The sequence below is a fragment of the Phragmites australis genome, chromosome 4 (assembly GCF_958298935.1).
Source record: "Phragmites australis chromosome 4, lpPhrAust1.1, whole genome shotgun sequence".
NCBI lineage: Eukaryota > Viridiplantae > Streptophyta > Magnoliopsida > Poales > Poaceae > Phragmites > Phragmites australis.
The window spans coordinates 32,954,542-32,976,864 of NC_084924.1; the positions used below are offsets into that span (position 1 = coordinate 32,954,542).

The following is a 22,323-nucleotide window of genomic DNA, read 5'->3' on the forward strand; positions in this document are numbered from 1 at the left end:
TTACGGTAGCATCTGAGCAAGCAGACAATGTGAGAAGAAACGTTAACACTTGCAATTGGCATGCACATAGACAGCGCAACAGCTGTAATGATACAATGCTATATGGTACAGGTGCTCAAGCTTCAGGACCACACAGTGGAGGCTTTCAATGTCAGAAACTCAGGATACATGAAATTCTGAATGAATCAGAGTCGCAGATTAGCCTGAAATGTGACGATTCACACAGCGCAGCTATTCACGCCGAATCAAGGGATTGCACAGATGGAGGGTTTGATTCCTTGGGATTGTCATTGGAGGAAGTACGAGTCTCTGACGCAGACCACCGGAGCTCCTCCAACATCCTGATCACCTCCACCATTGCCGGGCGTCGGTCTGGAGACCATGACGTGCACGCCATGGCAATATGGAGCATCTGGACCAGCTCATCTTCTATGCTATCATACTTCATCAGTTCAACGTCAAACACTTCGGCGGTCCACTCCTCTCGGACCACGGAATGCACCCACCTTGGTAGATCGACCACATCATCCTGTCCCTGAGACTGAAGGGGGGCTTTGCCAGTCAGCATCTCCATGAGGAGAACACCGAAGCTGTATACGTCAGACTTATGGGTGAATTTCCTGGATTCAAAGGTCTCCGGAGCGCGGTAACCGGCAACGACCCGGGAGGTGCTGATTGGAAAACTCATCAAAGCGCTCAGCCCATAGTCTGAGACATAAGGATTGTGGTCATGATCAAGCAGGACATTTGTTGACTTGATATTGCCATGGGCGAGCTTGGAGCCACCTTCTGTATGAATATGCGCGATACCGTGTGCGGTTCCAAGTATAATCTTCATCCTGGTATTCCAATCTAATGTGGTCTTCTCAGCAACGCCCTTAATACCTGCTCATCAGCACTTAAGTGAGAAATACTATCAAGGGACTACATGAATATTGCTGTGCCATCCATCTTGGTACAGATACTTTAAGCTACCATATTTGGTAAGAAGATCGACCAAACTTTTCAGTAAGTGGAAGACGCAACAATGCAGGGCGCCTAACTCAATAGAAGAAACCTCCGAAAATAACTCAATAGAAGAAACCTCCGAAAATAACTCAATAGAAGAAAAAGTACATGTAATATCTAGGCAATGTATAACTTCCGCAGGTCAGTTAACAGTCACGCAAATCATATTTCAATATTTCGTACACATATAACTTGTCAAGCATGGCGTTATTTTTGCATGTAAATTGGTTTTGCTAGGCCAGCATGGATTTGTTTGGTGATATTTGCTCACAATGAATTTGTTAGGCTCTCACTCCCTCCAGTCACAAAACATGTTTTTCACTTCTCCAAGTCATTAACATGCCACATTATAATATTTTTATGACAAATTTACTTGCATCATCATCATATATCCGAACTATATATTCTAGACAGCATCTTTAGTCAAAATTAATACGCCTTGAGTGCATGAATTCTAGGGCATCACGGGGAATAGTTTGCACAATTAATCTGATTGCACAATAGAATAAGTTGTAAAATATTAATGAACATGCAACAGTGAAATGCATTAGCATACCGTGCAACAAAACTGAGAAGCTTCCAGTACCAATATACTCATGAACAACAAGCTTCTCATCCTTTGAGTAGTAGTACGCACGAAGCGGTACGAGGTTTGCATGTTTGCCTACCCTCCCTATGAGCTCCATCTGCTGCTCAATTTCTTTCTTCCCTGCCACAACATCTTTTAGCCTCTTGACGACCACAACAGTTCCATCCTCAAGTATAGCCTTGTAGGCAGTTCCATAGCTCCCTTTGCCAAGAACTTCTGCAGAAGCTCTCAGTAAATCCTCCAAGTCGAAGTTGTATCTGCATTCCTCCAAGAAAACCAACTTGTTTTTCTGAGCCATTTGGACGCTGCTACTGACATCCTCTTTACGCTTCCCAATCCTTACACCATCAGTCCCCTTACCGTTGTAATCTACTTCAGCTTCTTTTTTCTCCTTCCTCTTTGAAAAGCACACAGCGAACATCACAGCAGCTAGCAGAAATATGACAAAGCCCGCAACAACAACCGCAATTATAAAGCCGTTGCCTGCCTTCTTCTGACCATGTGGCAAAGTTGGTGGTGATGATGGAAGCGAATGCACTTGTGCTGGTTCCGGTGAAGGAAGAATGGAACATTCAGCAAGAGGCAGCCCACACAATCCAGGGTTCCCCAAGAACGAGCTATTTGAGAATATTTGGAGAAAGGGAGGAATGGAGCCATTCAGTTCATTGTTGCTCAGGTTTAATTGCCTTAAGCTTGGAAGTTTGAGATCAGGGATTGGGCCAGACAGAGAATTTTCTGCTAAATCCAGGACAGATAATTGGGTAAGATTCTGCAAACCTGTAGGGATTTGTCCTGTGAAGGAGTTGTAGGAGAGGTCAAGTGTATTAAGGCTTGGAGAGAAAAAAGAAGGCAAATCTCCTGACAGTTCATTGTGCTGAAGAAATATAGAACTCAAAGAAGGAAGTGAGGTAATATCAGATGGAAGACTTCCACTCAAACGATTAGACCTCAGGCTTAACACTTGGAGGGACACAAGCCTGCCGAGAGTATTAGGAGGAATGGCACCAATCAGACCAGCACCTGGTACCCTAAGCGCCGATATACGTGATTGATCCGGTGAGCATGTCACACCATGCCATGAGCACAGTGAGATATTTTGGCCCCAATTGAGCTTGTTGCCATGGTAAACTTCAGAGGCAAAAGCAAGAAGTGCTTGCTTCTCAGAGGCTAGGTCTGCCATAGCAAACGGGACGAATAGTGGCAGCAAAAGATGTAGACAGAGCAGTAGAGGGAGAGAGCCTCCATGATTTAGATGATCCATAGCTGATATCTCTGAACCAAGATGACTAAATGAGCACCAACATCACCCGTTTATATCTGAGAAATAACCAAGCCTTCTGCAATGAAAACACATAGGTTACTGCTTAAATCTGAAAACTGAAGGCACAACTTCAAAAACAATTCAGTAGTTAACTCATCATAACTCTGAAGAAAGTATGTATGCGCTGAGCCCAGATGGAAGCACGGCTGACAGCTCCATGTGCTTATGTGCAAGCACGCGTGCCTGTGAGCTGTGGTAGCCACAGTGAGGAAGCACTTACCCCCACAGGCCCACAAGAGAGCTCACGCATGAAAATACCAAGGTACTTTCGAAGGAAAAAAATTCCATCAAAGCCTAAGAATTATATAACTCTCATTCCGAAGTAGTGCAGAATGCTTTTTCACAAACAAACCAGATAATGCTGGGAAAGTTGTCATCCTGCGAAATTGCTCAATGTGAACTGTAAACTATGAAGCCTGCTTGTTCTCCCTTTTCGAGGGGCCTAGCAGACGAGCACATTACCGAGCCTTCTCATTCATGAAACTACTACAGAGATTCTTCTCTCTTACCACGAAGCAATGTTAAATCACGGGAATAAAAAAAACCAATAGCTAGTCAACACTAGGGACAAAGATTCTAATTCTACTTCCAAAGAATGGCCAAGAATTTGCGCCAAGAAAGCAATTAAAGGCCCCAAAAAATAGCAGAAATGGTAGGGCCAGTGTTTAAAGCCAAAAGGCATAAATGAAAGCAGAGAAAGAGGAGAGACAATGCAAAAAAGGAGCTAAAGCACAACTATTCTAGCCTCAAAGAGAGCCACATCACATCATGCATAACTTTCTTGAATGAAACACCAAGTACGCTTAACACAAGTATGTTTAAACAAATAATAATAATAACCTACCATATAGGTTGCTCGCCTCAATGACGAGTAAATCAGATCGTTCAAGAATTTCTTGAATGAAACACCAAAGTAAGCTCAGCGAAAACACAGGTTAAGTTAACTGCGGAACACAACAAGCTTAAGCTCGCAGCCCAAGCACCAAATGATTGCAGCTTTGAGCTAATCATTACCGGCCAAATTAACATAACAACCACTTTCCTTTGCATTTAGGATAAAAAAAACTTGGCAGCCTTACGCCCATGCAGTCCGCCATGGTGCAGCACGTAAGGCAATGGCCACTATAAAAAAGCTAATTGATCAGAGAATGCCACTAAAAAAGGTGAAAGGAAAGTGGGACAAACAAAGGCAATTCTGAATACTCTTTTGGCGAGGCAGAAAAAAAGTTGGAATACTCTAGCCTAACTAAAATGTGAACTAAGGAAGGCAGGGCAGTGGCAAAGGCTTGTGTATGAGACTAAAATGAGCCGGAGTGAGACTGCACATGCAACTAGAGGCACGGGTTTTTACTTTGCAGCATTGTTTACTGACTACAAGATCTTGATTACTGTACAGTTGTTTAATCTCAACCTAAAAAGGTCACAACTTTTATTTCAGAGAACAATCGAGTACTGGTCACTGGGTAGTCAGTCCTCCAAAACCCAATGCTAGGGTCAAGATTTTGCAATGGGCTCACAGTTCACACCTTTCCATTCCCCCAACAACTGATGAAAACCAGTGTCGCCTTGTGAATTGCTGCCGTAGTACAAGTACAGCAGCCTGACATATATGGTACAGTTACCAGATCCACCATTGTACCACAAATTTAACAAACTTAGCTAACAAAAAGATCAAAATCTACAGTGTGTGGCAAATGCTGGTGAGCTGCAGCGACAGAAAAACTAGTGGAACATTTGGGATTGCTGTCGCTCAACTTTGCAATCTGGATATACTTACCACTAATTCTTGGCAACTCATTTGCGCCCCAAAAACTGTTCTCTGAACCTAAAAAACAACTGCACCAAGGAAAAACTGTTTTTTGAATCTACAAAGAAAAAAAATCCCACCAATAAAAGTTGTTCTTTCCAGCTTCCTAATCGGAAATAAATGCGCCCAGTTATCGAGTTCAGTAACTGAAGGTCTCAAGAAGTGGAGTAGCAGCAACGCCCGTTTCGACTGCAGGCCTAGCAATGACTCGTTTAATCACAGTGCAGAAAAAGGGCGGACGCACACGATAAGAATCAAAGAACTCTCTCCCTGTCTCTCTCTCTCTCTCCGCAATGGGGGAAATTCTCTAGAACTGCAACCATAGATAGAAAAGAGCACAAGAAAAACTAGGAAAAAGACCAAAGAATGCCAAATTAAAGGCGGGAGAGCGGCACGGTACCTCCAACGCGTGCGGAAGCCGGAAGGGATTCTCGAAACGGACGCGGGGATTGAACTTGAACTAGCGTGGGCGGGTTCTGTGCGCCGATAGAGGTGTGCGGTGATCAGCAGAGAGGGAGAGAGAGGAGCGTTTAAAACGAGGACCGGGGACTGGCACTGGCAACTGGCAGCCAGAGCCGCAGCTGTTGGGTGGAGCACGCTCTTCTCGCTTCCGAGGGCTCCTTGCTCTTTTACCGTTCTGCCCTCGCTGGCCGGACCGAGGTGCGGGGCCCGCCTGGTCAAAACCGGAGCAGTAAAAAACGCGATGCCGTTAATGTGCTCCCTGGCCGGTTTCATTCAATTTGACGTCAGGAACGTTGGCACCGGCTGTAGGGTTGCCGAGGAATTCCACGAGAGATTCTACAACGTCGCCAGCAAGTTCCATGACTTCCATCCGGAATGCAGAAATGTTCCCCTGATTCTTGCAAAAACTTTCCTGCTTTTTGTGGATTCTTACGCAGTTGTTCTAGAAAAAAAACTTTTATGAATTCTGGTAAAACTTGCGTGCAACTCCTACGAATCCTACAGGTATATGGATCACGCGATTGGATGGTCAAAGACACCTAGTACCGTCGTACTGCGTTATTAATGGTGACTAAGCAATGGAGAGTGTAGGCGTACAATTAATCGAGAACCGGCTCCTCTAAGGCACCGACGAATAGTGATCGTGACTTTCCTCCGTAAATAGGACGCATGACCAGCGATTCGATGAGCAGTAATTCCACACACAGTTCGTGTGTATAGTGCCCTATGAGCATCGATCCAATAAACAATATCCGATGATCAGTGATGTATTGTAGGTTACTACTGTTTACCAAGACATAAAATACTGTTTATGCTACTGTTTACCGTGACTTTACTTTTCTACGTCGGATGAGCCAGTTCCAATTTATCGGCATCACTGCAACATACTACATGTACTACTGCGCACTACTAGTACTATTGAATGAGCGCCCATATTTTCTCAGTTTCTTCTTGCTAAGATTATCGCATCATGGGAAAGCTTAAAGGCATGATGGAGGTCCAGCGGCAATTGCGGCAGTCAGAGATCAATGATGACATCATGGCCCATGCCATGCATAAGACTTGGCCATGCATAAGATTTTTATAGAGTGGGCAACTGTATTTAATAGTCTGAGATGTCATTGGTGGTTCTTATAGAGTTTTAATTATATAGAACGTATATACGTATCGAGGAATCATATTTATTAAAAAGAAGAGTATTTAATTGGTTATATATGTCTAAAAGAGCTGAGCTAAATTTTTTGTTTGGTTGACCGAGTTGAGGCTGAATAAGCGGATACAAAGAGTTAAGATTGTGATTACTTGCTTGTATTATGTGAATTGTGACATTGATAAGTGGAGTCATCTGTATGAGTGCATTCAGAGCCTATATCCGTCGGGTCAGACTGAGGCATACATTTGTATTCATTGGACTAGCTTGAAACTATAGATACAGGCAACCAGATACGATTTTCTTTGAGATTTTACGCATCCATCGGACCAAGATCCTCTCATATGGACGACCACTACTACATAACTGACCATAGATGACGGTTCATCACTGTCGGTTATGCAATAACCGGCAGTGAAAATATATCACTGCTGGTTCTTAATCTCCCGCGCTCGAATCATAATGGAGCCACTAAAAACCGGTACTGATATCAACTATTAGTGCTGGTTTTATCCACGAACCGCCAATGATAGTTCGTTCGGACCCGGAATTTTGATGATTCTAATTCTGGCTTGCCCTCACATTTAACTCGCGAGATTTTTTTTCTTAGCTCTCCCTCTGTCTTATCTCCTCCACCACGTTTCTCTCTCTCTTATAACCTCCCTCACCGATCTCCTCACCACCTAACTCCTCCCCTGCCTTCCCCCCACCGGCCTTCTCCTCCCTCACGAGATCCATAGCGGGATCCAGCCATGGATCTCGCTAGGGGTATAGATAGCAGCCGTAGAGCTGAGGACGGGAGCGGATGGCGGTGCAATATGGTGTGGACAGCAAGCTGGGAGCGTAGCGTGTTCTATGGTGACGGTCTTCATGCTGCCGCATCTAGATGTGCATGCGTGTATCGTCAAGTTGGCGGAGGACGGTGAGCTCGAGCAGACTGTAGCACCCAACAAGCGATGACGGATGAGCGCCACCCTGGTGATCGCATGCTGAGTGCTTGTCGGACATCGTGTGCAGTGACCACAACAACCTCTACTACGTGAGCTGTTTGCGACGCGGGCAGCGATGGGTCTGTGTGGGACAATGTGTTTGGTGAGGTCCACAATGGTAACCAGAGCTCCACGACAGCGAGTGGCGTGGTGGTGGGCTCGAGTGACTTCGGCTCAAGCGTCTGCTCGAGCTTAAATTCTTTTTTTTTCGAAAATGGCTTCACTACCAGGTTCACAATCGGCAGTGATAATGCTTGACTTTCATTGTTGAGTATTCATTGCTGGAAGCAAAATCAGCAGTGAAGACTGATTTGCAACCGACAATGTTAGCCCAATATGTAATAGTGAACCAATCAACCTCTAATTGTTTGGTTGAATGTGAATTAATCGATCCATAGCTAGCATTCCAGCACCTATAAGCTTCTTTTGGTTCTCTACTCTCCAGAAACTCGAAGCCTCTGTCAGTCAAGAAATGGAGGTAAGCATTATTCTGATTACTCATTTACCCATTGATAAATATCTAAATAGAATAAGTATAGATAATATTTAGTACATACAGATACGTTTGTGGATAAAAAATACTACCCGACGGGTAGACGAGTATGGATAAAATGTATCTATACCTACGAAACTCGTATACCCATATAGTTCTCTGACATGTGGGCATAAACCCTATACCTCATCCACTCAGCCACTCATCGACTTAGCAAGTCAGCCACTCAATCTCCCCCCAGTCACCCCCAGCAGCTCTGCTTTTCACCCCCGTCCTGCCACAGCAGACCGCACCGCTTCTCGCCCAGCCCCGCCTCGCGAGTAAACGGTATACCCGTGGATGATGGGTTTAGCGCCGACCCTTTGCCCACAGGCATGGCGAGTATAGCCACCGGAGGATAAAAAGCAAAAAGTACATGTATATATGAGCACTACTTGAACCCGTCGTATCTAATTGTCATCCATAGTCCGGTACAAAAGCCTATGCAGTGTATCTGCAGTTTTCTGCAAATGACCAGGCTTAATCCAGGGAGCATTAACAGATTTTGTCAGCTTGTTACGTTAATTGTCTCTTTACTTCTTTGAAGCAGCAGCTTCAGATCATCGATCACAAGATGTTCGTTCTCTTCGTCTTCGGAACAAAACAAGAGTGCAGGCTACGGTCCAAGAACCTCGAGCTTCGTAGGTCGCGCAAACCTGTTTTCAGTACGGAAACGGCCTGTGCATCGTTTTGCATGCAAAGGAAGTAGGATCCAGACTAGCAGTACTGGCCAGTAAATGATCCCATTTCTTTCCCTTTGAGCGAAAAATGATCTCATTGTTTGCTCCCTTTTTGCGGTACACTAACCTGGACATGTAGCGCCGTTGGTCCGTCTAATCGACGGCCAACATTCCTGTATTCAGGCCGCGCTACCGGTAGCTTCCCGCCTTGCGCAACCCCGCCAGCCCATTTCTATCCTTCTTCTTCCCTTCCCTGCTCTGCCGTTGCCTCCTACCTTCGTAACGCCGCCCACTTCCTCGCTGACCACTCCGACGAGTTGGTCGCCGCCGCGGCACGCTCGGGATGAAGGCTCAAGGTGGAGGAGGAGGGAGAAGATGAAATCGATCGCGGCCATTTGCCTCGGCCATTAAAGCGTGCTACGCCGAAGCTGTAGCGCGCAACACGTGTAGGAATGCCATGCGATTCGCGAGGCGGCGGCCCATCGGGATCTGTGGGGTGGGCCGGCCCAAACAAACAACGGCCCATTGGGTTCTGTGGGATGGGCCGGCCCAAACAAACAACGGCCCATTGGGTTCTGTGGGATGGGCCGGCCCAAACAAACAACGGCCCATCGGTTTCTGTGGGGGTGGGCCGGCCCAAACAAACAAGGCATCTTCCGTGGTAGGAATCTGGCCCACACATCTCAAAAAATACAACTGGCCCACAAATAGCAGCCACACCGCCTCGTCATCCGAAGCCGGGAGTTGCAGCGACCGAAGCGTCCGTCTCCCCTTCCTCACATGGCGCCGCCCCTCGCCGCCGGCGTCTCCTCCTCGTCGCCCCTCTTCTCCCCCTCGTCGTCCCGCCCCCTCCTCCGCCGCCATGCGCCCCCGAGCTCCGTCTCCTTCCAAGCGCGACGCTGCTCCCCGCCCGCGGCGGTGGCCGAATCCTCCGGGAGCGCGCTTCTCGAGGTTCGCGGGCTCACCGCCTCGGTGAAGGAGACCGGCCAGCAGATCCTAGCCGGCGTAGACCTCACCATCCGCGAGGGCGAGGTTCGTGTCGCCGTGTGTGGTCTGGTCTGGTCATGGGCTGCAAATTTTAGTAGCTTCTAGTGTAGTGCGATATTTGGGGCTGCAAGGGCTTGACGACTATTGTTTTATGGTTGTGTGTGCTTATTACAGATTCATGTGATCATGGGGAAGAACGGCTCCGGCAAGAGCACCCTCACGAAGGTAAGGTGTTTCTGCTCGACGCACCCCCTTGTCCTTGTTATAAATAAGACTGCTGAGAAATAGGAACAAATTTCTGCCGGCATCGTTTGTGTGCATGTTTGATACCATTCAGTGGAAAATTAATGAAGGCGACGGCTTTGCTTTGCTTTCCTTGCTAGGATCAAGAGCTGTATCCAAATCTCTCATGTTACTCCTGTAATTTTATTTTTGTACGTTTTACCTTTTCACCATGTAATGTCACCGATCGTAGACTCGTAGTGCTTGCCTATTGCAATAAAAAATTGCCTCAATAAAAAGTCAGCTGCCTTAAGCACATGTTGCTTATCTACTTTATGCTTCGAAGTGACCGCTTGGGATTGGAATTTTGTTAGAGAGTCATGCTTTTATGTCTGTTGTTGGGATAATTTAGACATGCATTCACCTTCCTCTCTATCTCTTTGCACGACCCCTATAAATTTGATCCAGAGCCAATGCCAGTCTTTTTATGTTTAAATATACCTGAGCTATTCACAAAGGAAGGTGACAGCACCAAACGATTTTTAAAATTTTTGCTGTGGAATTGGATTTTTTTTTATATCTGAATCCTCGATACATTTAACCATTTGTGTTCTTACGTCGTGCTAATTGCACAACCTATGAGCCTAATTTTTAATGAGATGGTTTTTTATACTGAAGGGAACACCTATGTTTATTGGTCCTTGTTCTCAACCTCACCCAACCCACCCACTACTCACAGGCCTGTACTGAGCATTTGAGAAGCCCTGTATGGAAGCTGACGATATTACTTAAATGGCATATGGAAAATTAGCTATGTTCTCGATGAGCCTGGTTACACAGTCCAGCTTTAGTAAATTCCACTAGAAGTTGCCTAATGTAGCCATGAATGCATCTCCCAGGCCATTTCCTGATTAAACCGTGAAATGACAATGTTCTTTGCTGTCGTACCTGCACACTCAATTGGTCTTTTCATCGTTCCTTTGCAGGTTCTTGTTGGCCATCCACATTATGAGGTCACTGGCGGTACCATTCTCTTTAAGGGTGAGGACTTGGTTGACATGGAGCCAGAGGAAAGATCTCTTGCAGGCCTTTTTATGAGTTTCCAAGCACCTATTGAGATTCCTGGAGTGAGCAATTTTGATTTTCTGCTCATGGCAGTAAATGCTCGCAGAGAGAAGAGTGGTCTACCAGCACTGGGGCCTCTTGAGGTTTGAACTTCATAATAACTGCGTTAAGGCATCAAAATTTCACACATAACATAAAGAGAATAATGCATTGTGCACAAAAGAGGAGAGAACTATACTGCTACAATTTAATATGGGAAGGAAAGCTCCATTTGAAACACATAAGGAGAAGAACCAAACAAACAAAGTACTAAATTTGTTAACCCTCCCTGACTTTCATATAAGACATCAGTACTAGATCACTGCCACTGGATTCTGACTCATCTTTGCTTTGCCGTACAGTTTTATTCAATCGTACAACCAAAAGTTGATGCCTTGAAGATGGACCTAAAGTTCCTTGATCGCAATGTCAATGAAGGGTTTAGCGGTGGAGAAAGGAAGCGCAATGAGATTTTGCAACTTTCAGTAAGATTTGTGACGAATTTCTTCTGTGTCTAGATATCACTATGAATCTGTGTGGCATCTTGGTTTATATGGCAAATGAATATTTCACTTCAGTGCTTTTGAGCTCAACATGAAATTGGACTGAAAATCCCTGTTACCTTTCATACTACAGGCACAATATCGCAAAGCAGTGCAGAGTTAGTTGTATAGGTTATTAGGAAAATATATTTCTTGGCTTACATGCAGTCTCTTCTTTGATATAATTAACTATCGAGCTGAACATTTTTTCTGCTTGATGAAATCCTTTGTAGATTTGTCTCCCATCCTTTTTGGAATTCAGTGTCCCCATACATTTTTTTTTAGCTCTGAACGTGTTTTACATGAAGTGTTTATCTGATATCAAGATCACATTCAGTTGTGTTTGCTTTTGACATTCACTAGGCCTTTCTTCTCTCAAATGAGGATCATCTTTGGATACAGTTCTCTGTTCTCTTATCCGTGTGATTGTTTATGCAAATTCTTGTTTTGTTTAGGCTTGTTAGTTATATATGTGTGAGTGTGAGAAACAGATATCAATGAAGTTTTCATGGATAGGCTTAAGGACCTTTTTTTTGGGGTCAAAGAATGCTTATGTGAACATTTCTATTAGGCATCAGAATTTGTTATGTCTATCTATTTATGCGCTTCACTAGTACCTTCCACCTCTGATTCATGGTGTTTGTTTATAACTTTAGGTCATTGGAGCAGATTTAGCTCTTCTTGATGAGATTGATTCAGGATTGGATGTTGATGCACTTGAAGATGTAGCTAATGCAGTGAATGGGCTCTTGACACCCCAAAACTCTGTTCTGATGATTACACATTACCAACGTCTTTTGGATCTCATTAAGCCTAGCTATGTTCACATCATGGTAAGATATAACTCCAAGTAAGATCTATAGCAAACATAGGAGCACTCCAAAAAAGATGGAGGAAGGATATAACTCAAAATAAGATTTATAGCAAACATGAATGAGTTCACTCATATGATCACGCTAATTAAGACCTTGTTGGCATCTTCGTATTTCGTCTTTTGTTTCCCAAATTTCTGAATACGGGAACACTGCTTTAAGTATTTCAATGCTTTCTAACTTCGTAAAATGAAAGCTACATTCTGTTTCTGATAATGCTTCTGATTGTTTACGTCCAGGAAAATGGCAAGATAATCAAGACGGGTGACAGTTCTCTTGCCACCCACATTAGTGAAGGTGGCTTCAAATCAATTTCTCTTGTATAGCGTGAAGGTAGGTTATGTTTTATTCCCTATGCCTTGTCTTTTTAATTTTGTGGGATTATTCTTGGTCTTCTGATTGACATGAAATTGACCCATTCACTTACATGGTAACGGTACCAGTGATTCTTCTTAATAAAAGAAATAAAATGATCAAAAGAAATTTGTTTATATTGGTATGTGCAAAAGTGAACTTATGTATTCTAGTGATTTTCAACACTCATTTTCAGGTCAAACACTTGAAATGACTTGTTGGGCTTGTTCACCCGTCAGTAGCCTACTTGTCAACAGAGTGGTTACTGCTTGGGGTTTGCATCTACTATGCATGTTGGGAGTAGCACGTACTAAAGTCAGTATCCCATTCGACCAGACATGTTATCTTTTGAAGGTGGAGACCTGGCGAGTCCTCAATAGACCAACTCCTCTCTGTAAGATAGTGCTACAAGTAGAAATACCCAGGGAAAATATCTTGCATATGCATACAAGATCCACATTTTTTGTAAGTTTGAGTATGACTTGTTGCCTCAGGCATCTGGTCGTCAATATTGGTTCTGTGTGCAATTTTGTAAACATTTTTTAGTCTTGTAGTGCAGGCCTAGAAAGCTTCTCTGTTGTCCCCATACTGACAAAGGATTCAATTTGAAGCTTGTTTCCGTGGTGTGTTTTTCAACATGCCCTGTATGTTCTCCAAGGTATTATTGATGACTATATTTTGTTTGGTAAGGTTTCCTTCAGCTAGAGCTGCAGTTTACGTGTGTCGATCTCAATGCAAATCCCCAGGTTTTATCGCCATGAACAAGTTCCTCTTTCAAGTTAAATGTTCTTTATGCTCAGCCGCTCTAGGCTGCCGACTATCAATATCCTTAAGTGCAGTCTGGATTAGTGATCTATGACACCACAAATGGTATTGGCAAGTAGGTGCTAGATTTCTGTTATTCCCATTAAAGCTGGTCTATGGATCTCTGCTCGAAAGAATACAATCCAGTTGTTCACTTGGTGGGACTGGTGGATCACGCTAAAGTTTCTGATGTGCATTCTAGATAAATGTAGTAGGCTATTATCCTTTATCCGTCCGCCACTAACGGCGAGTGGCTACGGGACATAGCCTTTCCTGTTACAATTTCTGAGTGCTAACACGTCCAATGATAACCGAATCTTTGTGAGGTGGCTGCTTTGTTGCTGCTGGTTAGTATTAAAAATTCAGCAAGTTGGGCATTGACTCGTGCACTCTGGTCCAATCGATATAAAATATAGAACTTGGTAATGGATTTGACTCCTGCGTTTTGGCACGACCAGGGATGGATTCAGAAAGTCGCTCATTTGAGTAGCCCGTGTTCCATGGAAAGGCAAGATGAAAGTAGTCAACCTCGCAGACTAGAACCTTGAGTCTGAGAACTGAGAAGGCTACAAGCGCCATTTGAAAGAGGTTTTGCCTCTTTTGCGAGAATCAAATTGTTATTTTTTTTGGCAAAATTCCTGCAAAGTTTTTGCACAGCCCACATTGTTCATGCCGTAACCGGAGGTTTCATTCGGGTGGTCAGTATTGTTAAAACTAGAGAGTTTGTTCATGCCGTAACGTATAATAGCTCTATTTTTTCTGCATCTGTAGGTTCTTATTCACAGAAATACAATTTTGAATAGATTTTATGAATAATATGAACGTAAGACATAAAGTCTTGAAGTCGGAGATGTGTCTATTTATGATTTGTATTGGACATAATGACTGTCTTCTGTTATTCATATCTAGCTATAGAGTGCTTAGATTTTTTTCTATCAGATACTCAGACTTAAGATTTAGATAGATACGATGCCATATGTATAATGCACTATATTTAATATGATCTGGTAACAGTGTATTTTCCTCTTGGGAAGGTTGGTAGAGCCGCTACTATTCCACGGGATACAAGACTAACATTGACATTCATTATCCATGTTGAATAATTGTGACAATTGAGTATGAGTTCATCGAACTGTTTGTCGGTCATTGTATCGTACATGAATTTTAACCATAAATTTGATTAATTTACGGAACGTAAATTAAAAATTATCATGGTAATGTTGTAATAATTACGCAAAATTTGTAAAGTCAAGTTGAGACTTGAATTATATAGTGTACACCTCAAATTTTAAAGATAACACGTTGGAGATAATCACCTAATATGGTATAAATCTCACAGTAGTAGGACGCATAATCTAATATTTATCAGTAGATGTCTATGCTCCTATTATATTCTAATTAGAATATTTTGAACAACACATTAAAAGTAGTCATTTAGTCAAGATGATAAAATATAGACCTCACATTAATGATGAAATAATCTGCAAATATGCAGTAGATGTCATTTCATTAACTTGTGTTTTATAAATATTAAATAGAGGTAATCACATAGAAGATAATTATCAAAATGGTGTAGGCCTCAAATGTAGTGATTTAACTCTTTGACGCTAGTCACCGAAAATGGTTTAGGCTGTATAGCAATGGTTTAACACTTTGACGGTAAAAACCAAAAAAATGATGTAGATCGCACAGTATTGGGCGAGTAATTCTCTGTTATGAGCATAATCTACAAATATTGCAATAGATTTTATAACATCTATGACCTTGTGTTATACAAATATTAATTGAGGTAATCACTTAATTTTGCATTTTAATTCTGCTTGAATTAAGCATATTTGGGTGTAAAGGCTCTTTGGGCTTAATTAAGGTGAATTAATGCATAATTTTGCAAGATAGTGAATCTCAATTGCAAAATTAAAGCGGCCGCAAACATAAGTGCATGTTATAGAGATTGCATGAGTCAAACTCATTGAACATTGCACAATATTCTAGAAAATAGGGTTTGAATTGTTAAATTACAACGGTATAATACTGGATGTAATTACAGTAAATTTCAGGAGTTTAAACATGATAAGTACTTAAAACACAATACTATTAGTTGGACCATATCGCAAAATTTCAGAAACTAGAGGTCTCTTTTGCAAAATGGCCTTAGGCTGGGTTTACTGGCCTATGGGCCGTGTCAACTTGGGCTGTGGCCCAATCGTACTTTGGGCCTAATGGCCCATGCGGGTTCCCCCTCCCCGCACACAAATAAGAGAGGAGGAAACTGGCCAGCGGTTAGGGTTAACCCTAACCACCCTGGTGCCGCCGTCGCCATCGGAGTTGGGCCAGAGCTGAGCCGACCAGGATGGAAGCAGGGCTGCCGGAGAGTCAATGCTGCCATCAGGCAGGTTGTTGCGTCGGGTAGCCGGTCGCCGTTTCTCGCCGTCGATTGGCAAGTGGCCGCGGGCCACCAGTCGGTGCTCTGCCGCAGTGGCGCAGAGGCCACCGGTGAAGCCACCCTGGTGCAGGCGTGCCGTCGTCATCGCCGTTTGAGGGATGTCGACCGGCGTGCGCGACTGTTGGTGCTTGGGCTACACCTCCGCCAGAGGAGGCGCGACAGGAGGCCGCCTGAGGGCGGTTGCGTCAGGGTGTGGATGACGAGGAGGCCGTCGAAGGGCGAAGGGGTGAGTTGGGCGCTGTTGATGGAGTTACGCCGTCGGTGTGCTATGGCTCGATGAGATCCGGGCTGATCTGTCGAGCTGAGCGCCAAAGCAACACCAGTGTGGCTGGCTTGAGCAGGCTGCCACAACCGGGTGGTTGCCGAGGGAGGTGGCAGGGTGTCGGTCGGTGTTCGCCGAGGGCCGCCAACGGATAGGTCGATGCACGTGGGAGATGGTTGTCACCAGACGGCGGATCCACCGGAGATGGCTGTCGCCGGATGGCGTATTTGTCGTGAGGGTGAGGCGCCGCTGAATGGGCGCGGCAGGCGTGGCTGAAATGGGTTGGCCGCAGTTAGAGGAAGACACGGCCGCTGGCATGGGCGGACCGCATCTGCCAGATATCTCCCGACATGTGAGGCGCTACCATTCCTCAGATTCATCGGTCGTTGCCGGGCTGAGGCCATCCGTCGCCGGGCCGTGGTAGGCTTGTGCAAGCGCCGTTAGAGGGGGCAAATTGCCACTGCCGATGCGTGGTGCGAGTGGCTGACGCCATGGGGTAGGCGGTGCTAGTGTGCACCGCTGATGATAAGGAGGCAAGACGATGAGCATACCGGGTTGTGGACTGTGTCGCCACCTATTGGTAGATCTTGGAGATGCCACTGGTGGAGCAGGGGGTCGTTGTGTCGAGGACTTCGTGCCTCTGATCTTCGCTATGTCGAGGCCGTCGTGCCACTCTTCTTCGCTGGAGGCCGTCGAGCCTGTGCTCTTGATCTGGGTGTGACCAATTAGCAGTAAGACTAGAACAATAGTGTCTGATAACGTGTTAAAAAGAGAGATCAAGAGATTAATCTCGAAGAATAGAGTAGAAAGAATGAAACACTTATATTAATTTAATGAAATTATATATATAATGAAAGGATATGATAAAAGATCATATCTATTGGAGAGATATATTTCTTAATAATTGATCACATAAGTTACACTTAAAAAATATGTATTCGTAAGAAGTAGCCCCTTCGTCTATAGTCTCCATCCGATCGTCTGCTTTGTCAGAGCCTGTCGAGTGGCAGCACAAATAGTTGCGTACTACTCTATCGAGCAAAAGAGCCGCTGGTGGTCGAGGTAGCCATCGCACGATCGTAACGCCACTGTCACGCAGCAGCGGCGGCGCAGTTGGGTCCATGTGTCGCGCACCTGGGCCGCTGGCGGTGCAAATGGGGCATCATCCTGAGGTGGCCTCACTCGCCGTCACCCGGGCCTAATCCTAAAGCGGGTCGCAATCGGAGAATGTCTTCCTGCTAATTCCATGGCGTAATCATGCTTTGGCATTAGCCGCTTGCTTTTGCATTGGGCGATGACTCATGCTGTCAGCCTTCGCCTCGCTATAAAATCCATGCACCGAGTGCTACTTGGTCACCACCTGGCTTGCTCTTGGCTGCTGCGTTGGCGTTGGCACATCAAGGTAGTTGCAGGCGTACTCTCTCTATCTCATGCTGTATTACCATTACCATTTTGACTCTACTTTCTTTCTGTCTTTCTTTGGTCTTGAAACGGATTATGATGGTGACATGAAATAAATCTCGTGATTTTGTTGTAAGTGGTGTAATTCGATCTTCAAAGAAAAAAAGCTGCCATGCATGAACACCCTTTCGAGTGAATTCTTTTGATATGTATCAGCCACTGCCAACTTACATGGATAATGCCTGCAGAGGCTGGCTGCGGTCCCTCGGTGAAACCAGGGCTCATGAGCAACGTTGTTCCGATGGCCTCCCGGACGCTCGTCTTGTGGCAGCGGTTCACGCTGCTGCTGCTGCTGCTTCCGCATCTCTTCCTCAACCCCGCCAGCGCGAGGCAGTGCTTCTGGCCGAGCCCGGCGCCCGAGGACGCCTCCTGCCTGAGCTGGCGCGTCATGGTGGAGGCGAACAACGCCAGGGGTTGGCTCACGGTTCCCGAGCAGTGCGTCGGGTACGTCAGGGGCTACATGACGCGGGGCCAGTACGGGCGGGACCTTGCCGGCGTCATGGAGCAGGCGTCCGCCTACGTCGACCAGGTCGACGCCGACGCCGACGGCCTCGACGCCTGGGTCCTCGACATCGACGACACCTGCCTCTCCAACCTGTTCTACTACGAGGCCAAGCAATTCGGGTACGGACGGCTCGACTGCTCGCTCTCTCCTGTCCATTTCGTTCTCTGCACAACGAAGATTTGGTGTGACAGATGGTTCGGAAATGTCTCGTCCAGGGCGTACGATCCTTTGGCCTTCAAGTCGTGGGCGAGCAAGGAGGCTTGCCCGGGGATCCCTCCGGTTCGTGAGCTCTTCGCGACGCTGCTGGACAAGGGGTTCAAGGTTTTCCTTCTCTCCGGCAGGGACGAGGAGACCCTGGGCTCATGCACGGCCGAGAATCTGGAGGCAGAGGGATTCTCGGGATACGAGAGGCTCGTCATGAGGTATCAAGAAACTTTCTTTTGGTCGGAGTCGAGTTGTGAACTTTAACACCCGTAGTGCGTCTTCGATGCATTCGACTGACTGCCAAATAGGAAGAACCTGGGCCGTCTTCTTTGACTAGCGACCCGTCACCATCTCTGTTTCCATCAACGTCACCAGGTTATTAACGTGGTCCGTGCCATGTCTCGCAGAACCCCGGAGTACCGAGGGCAGGGCTCGTCGCTGTTCAAGTCGGCGATGAGGAAGCAGCTCGTGGAGGAAGGCTACAGGATCCGCGGCAACGTCGGGGACCAGTGGAGCGACCTGCAGGGCGATTGCATCGGCGACCGCGTGTTTAAGATACCGAACCCCATGTACTTCGTCCCGTGAAGCAAATTGGCCAGTCATGGCCTGCCTGAGTAATTCATCAAGCATACAAACGACGCAGTGAAAGCGTGTTGTAAACGAATGGCCAATGTGGAAGAAGCACAGGCCGTAAAAACATAGTATAATCGAAGAACCTTTCTCTTTTACTTCAATATCTGAATGTGCCTGTAACAAGTAACGCAGTTGACAATCCTTTCACACCGGAAAGAGCTAGGAATGCAGCAAGGATTTCTCCCATGACAAAGCAGTGGGCTGCAGGGTGGATCCAAGACGAGCCGAAGCAAATTCGGCTAACCGCAGTCACCTCCGGCCGGCAGAAGCAGAATTGCGGAATCCCCTGCTGTCATGTGATATCCCGGAAGCAGGCCGCACCGGCAGGCACGAGCACAGCGACCGGTTCAGACCAGCAGAATATATGCTTATTTGGAAAAATTGTATGTATAGGCTACTGCAGCTCGTTTAACGGGCGAGAACAAAATCTTGTTGGTCGACGGGTAAGAACTTGTGAGGTATGACGCTTAGTACATTAAATAACTGGAGAGAAAAAGTTCCCACATATTCAGTGGGTGAGAACTTGATCTTACACGTTGAATGAGCGAGACCTCCGCGGCTGTAGCACCGGATGGACCCACTCAAAAGGTCTCGCCCGTTGGATTGGCGAGACCTTTCAAGTATTTAATCCGCCCAAGCCACCCGAGAGGAGGGGAGGGGAGGGGAGAGGATGGGAGAGAGGAAAATTGTGCGGCGAAGTTCTGTTAGAGGAAAAATGTATATTTTTTTCTCTGATTTATTTATAAACCAGGTAGGATAGCCACTAGTGCTAAGTTTTGACATAGGTTAGATGCTAGATCTATAATTTTTTTGAAACTTGATAGGATAGTCACGAGATGTATGTTAGAATGTAGATATAGTTTTAGAATTAGGGTTAGATATACTTTAGCAATTAGATCTTTTTTTAACATATTTTTAGCATTTTTATGTAGTATTTAGACATATGTTAGGTATGAGATGTAGGATTTACATATAATATAGACATAACTGAGGTAGTAGATGTAATATTTTGATGTGTTGGATATAGCGATCCGGGTATATTTTGTTGCAGTATAGATTATTTGTTGGGCTACGTTTATAATCAATTTTTCATTGTAGATGTAGTTTTACATAATTATTTCTGTTCTTTCGCAATAATGTTAGTATTTTTGTCGATAGTTGCTAGATATGTCGGATATGTGAAAATTTATGATTTTTTATGAGGACAATGAAACATTATATGGTTCGAAAGAGGTAGTAATGTCTGTATTTCACTTAATGGACAAAAGTATCTCGAGAGCTATGCACAAAAATGTCAGACACTTGTACATCTGGTTAATGTGAGATTTCAAAATAGACCTCAAAATTCAAGAGATGACTGTTAGCATTGTGAGCAACCAAGTAAGAGATTGTGTGTACTGAGAGGTGTACCCACTCTGAGAAGATTTAGTGTGGAAGATTTACCTGTAGTATGTTGTGCACAGAGGTTGACTTCCTATGTTGCTTGTGCAATGGAAGAATAAGTAGGCAGTGAAGGAGATGCAGGGTGAGGGTATGCAGAAGAGGAGGGTGATGAGAAAGAGTAGGAGGATGATGTCGATTCAGATGATGCATATTCATCAAAGTATCCGACTGAATCGATCGGCGAGGTAGACGAGGGGAAACGAATCCCTTCTCTAATTGAATAGATAGAGCGAGATGATCTTCAGGCTAATGAATTCCTTAAGTATGACATCTTGGATGATGAGGACAATACTCCTGTTTCCGCAAACTGAAACAATCCCAACTTCAACAATCTTGTGGTGAATGAGGGAAATCAAATCCTATTTTGACAACTAGAACACATCGATATTACTCCTAGTTGTTCCTCTGACCCGCCATACGAGGCGGGATATAACATCTTCTGACGTTTCTGGCTCTCTCTTGGTGCAATTGTTCATGTAGTTCCTCGATGAAGACATGAAGGTGATGGATGTATTCTTGAATGTGTGGTTCTATCTGTGGGTCAATCCAGTATTGGAACCCGCAATCATCCATCTGGAAAAAGTGATAGATGAGATAAGTAAATGGTGTTGAGATAATAGAAAAGAAAATGATTATTATTTGTTCATACTCTGAAATGTGGACAACGAAAGAATCAACAGCCTGTGTCACCAAAATGCTCATAAACTTGGATTACAACATCATCTCGTACCGACCAAAACAAGCAAGGAAGATCATTATGGTTTCCGTAGTAATCTCTACTATAGACGTCTAAATGGGGGTGTGGAGACGATGGATCGATGGGGCCATCGGGAGGATGAGGGTACGTCACTGTCTCGATTCAATTCAAGGTCAGAAGATGTGTGATTAGAGAGTTAATTGGATTTTGTTTATATATAAGAAGTCCTAACGATAGTGGATAGATGTGGTAGCACTGAAAAACCTATTGTCTAGTTTGCACTGACCTATTAGGGGAAGCACCGAAAAGTCTATTCGCTAGGCTACACCGGCCTATTAGGGATACCACTGAAGACTGTATAGTTTCTGAAACCTACTCTATATTAAGGTGAAAACCAGCGTTGACACATAGGCCAGAGTGTGTTAGAGGTAGGGGCCAGGTTAGGGGTGCCGTTATGTCAAACAATTAATTGTTGGTTTGCAACTTTTCACATCGAAACCATTCGTATTTACATACCCTACCACTAATACATTCAGGATACATTGCTTCTAGTCATACTGAATTGACATCACTCTCATAAACTACAGCAACGATAGTATGATACACGTAGCATACGACACATGAATGCTTTACGTGGAATATATTGGCGGTAACAAACTCAATGGTCAGCACTAGTTAAACCATCCTTCCAGCGAGAGGCAACAATAACTCCTTTCTGAACTTTTGTAGAATAAAATGATCACACTAAGCAATAATTTTCACAGAGAATCTCTGCCAAACATCAATACCACAACTTTTCTAGCTTTCACAGAGAATCCCATGCTCCAGCTCCTAGCCATACCCATGCACTCAGTCCATGCACAAACTCCTAGCTACCATAAATAACCCCACCCTCAAGCATGGATAGACCACTCATTCCTCAGCTCTCTCAACTGTAATATCTTCCTCAGCAACACCAAGCTCACCCAAGAAATATTGGAAATTTTTCATCCCTAGGGAGTCAAACCGCTGATGTGCTTGTGTAATGACCCTTGTGTGCTTCGCGAGTCACATGACATCTTCTACACCTATAGAATACGTTTCTTCATGTGTGCCAACTACTAGTATGACCCATCTCAACATTGGCCATACGAGTACCCACTGGTATAGCGATATAGATCACTCCCGTGACACTTTCCATATGATTTCATGCATTGTCTTACTAATCTCTACTCTTGTTTTATTTCCCCAGTATCCTCCACATATCTGATGG

At 44.8% G+C, this 22,323-nt stretch overlaps 3 protein-coding genes across 6 annotated transcripts; 2 read left to right on the forward strand and 1 right to left on the reverse strand.

The window, feature by feature from the left end:
* Positions 1–32: 32 nt before the first annotated feature.
* Positions 33–5,298, reverse strand: LOC133916165 (probable inactive receptor kinase At5g58300). Of its 4 annotated transcripts, none has more exons than XM_062359708.1 (3): positions 5,126–5,298; positions 1,565–2,931; positions 33–885 (listed from the first exon to the last, which is right to left on the reverse strand). In XM_062359708.1, exons 2-3 carry the CDS (start codon positions 2,856–2,858, stop codon positions 236–238), a joined length of 1,944 nt encoding a protein of 647 aa, XP_062215692.1. In that variant the 5' UTR covers positions 2,859–2,931; positions 5,126–5,298; the 3' UTR covers positions 33–235. The 4 variants fall into 4 exon arrangements, with proteins under 4 accessions (XP_062215692.1, XP_062215690.1, XP_062215693.1 ...); XM_062359706.1 differs by having other exon boundaries at positions 1,565–2,934; XM_062359709.1 differs by lacking the exon at positions 5,126–5,298 and adding an exon at positions 4,696–5,119 and having other exon boundaries at positions 1,565–2,934.
* Positions 5,299–9,248: 3,950 nt separating this feature from the next.
* Positions 9,249–13,271, forward strand: LOC133916161 (ABC transporter I family member 6, chloroplastic-like). Its single transcript, XM_062359702.1, has 7 exons — positions 9,249–9,570; positions 9,700–9,750; positions 10,734–10,955; positions 11,214–11,336; positions 12,050–12,226; positions 12,505–12,598; positions 12,816–13,271. Exons 1-6 carry the CDS (start codon positions 9,319–9,321, stop codon positions 12,589–12,591), a joined length of 912 nt encoding a protein of 303 aa, XP_062215686.1. The 5' UTR covers positions 9,249–9,318; the 3' UTR covers positions 12,592–12,598; positions 12,816–13,271.
* Positions 13,272–17,440: 4,169 nt separating this feature from the next.
* On the forward strand, positions 17,441–19,026 carry LOC133914335 (acid phosphatase 1). Its single transcript, XM_062357454.1, has 4 exons — positions 17,441–17,530; positions 17,778–18,213; positions 18,310–18,516; positions 18,706–19,026. Exons 2-4 carry the CDS (start codon positions 17,813–17,815, stop codon positions 18,881–18,883), a joined length of 786 nt encoding a protein of 261 aa, XP_062213438.1. The 5' UTR covers positions 17,441–17,530; positions 17,778–17,812; the 3' UTR covers positions 18,884–19,026.
* Positions 19,027–22,323: the final 3,297 nt, after the last annotated feature.

Excerpts from the sequence above, each read along its gene's own strand:
- LOC133916165 (XM_062359708.1), bottom strand. The coding sequence starts at position 2,858 with ATGGATCATCTAAATCATGGAGGCTCTCTCCCTCTACTGCTCTGTCTA. Across the intron at positions 886-1,564 it reads CTTCTCAGTTTTGTTGCACG|GTATTAAGGGCGTTGCTGAG; the intron begins GTATGCTAATGC and ends GCTGATGAGCAG.
- LOC133916161 (XM_062359702.1), top strand. The coding sequence starts at position 9,319 with ATGGCGCCGCCCCTCGCCGCCGGCGTCTCCTCCTCGTCGCCCCTCTTC. Across the intron at positions 9,571-9,699 it reads TCACCATCCGCGAGGGCGAG|ATTCATGTGATCATGGGGAA; the intron begins GTTCGTGTCGCC and ends TGCTTATTACAG. Across the intron at positions 12,227-12,504 it reads CTAGCTATGTTCACATCATG|GAAAATGGCAAGATAATCAA; the intron begins GTAAGATATAAC and ends GTTTACGTCCAG.
- LOC133914335 (XM_062357454.1), top strand. The coding sequence starts at position 17,813 with ATGAGCAACGTTGTTCCGATGGCCTCCCGGACGCTCGTCTTGTGGCAG. Across the intron at positions 18,214-18,309 it reads TACGAGGCCAAGCAATTCGG|GGCGTACGATCCTTTGGCCT; the intron begins GTACGGACGGCT and ends TGTCTCGTCCAG. Across the intron at positions 18,517-18,705 it reads TACGAGAGGCTCGTCATGAG|AACCCCGGAGTACCGAGGGC; the intron begins GTATCAAGAAAC and ends CATGTCTCGCAG.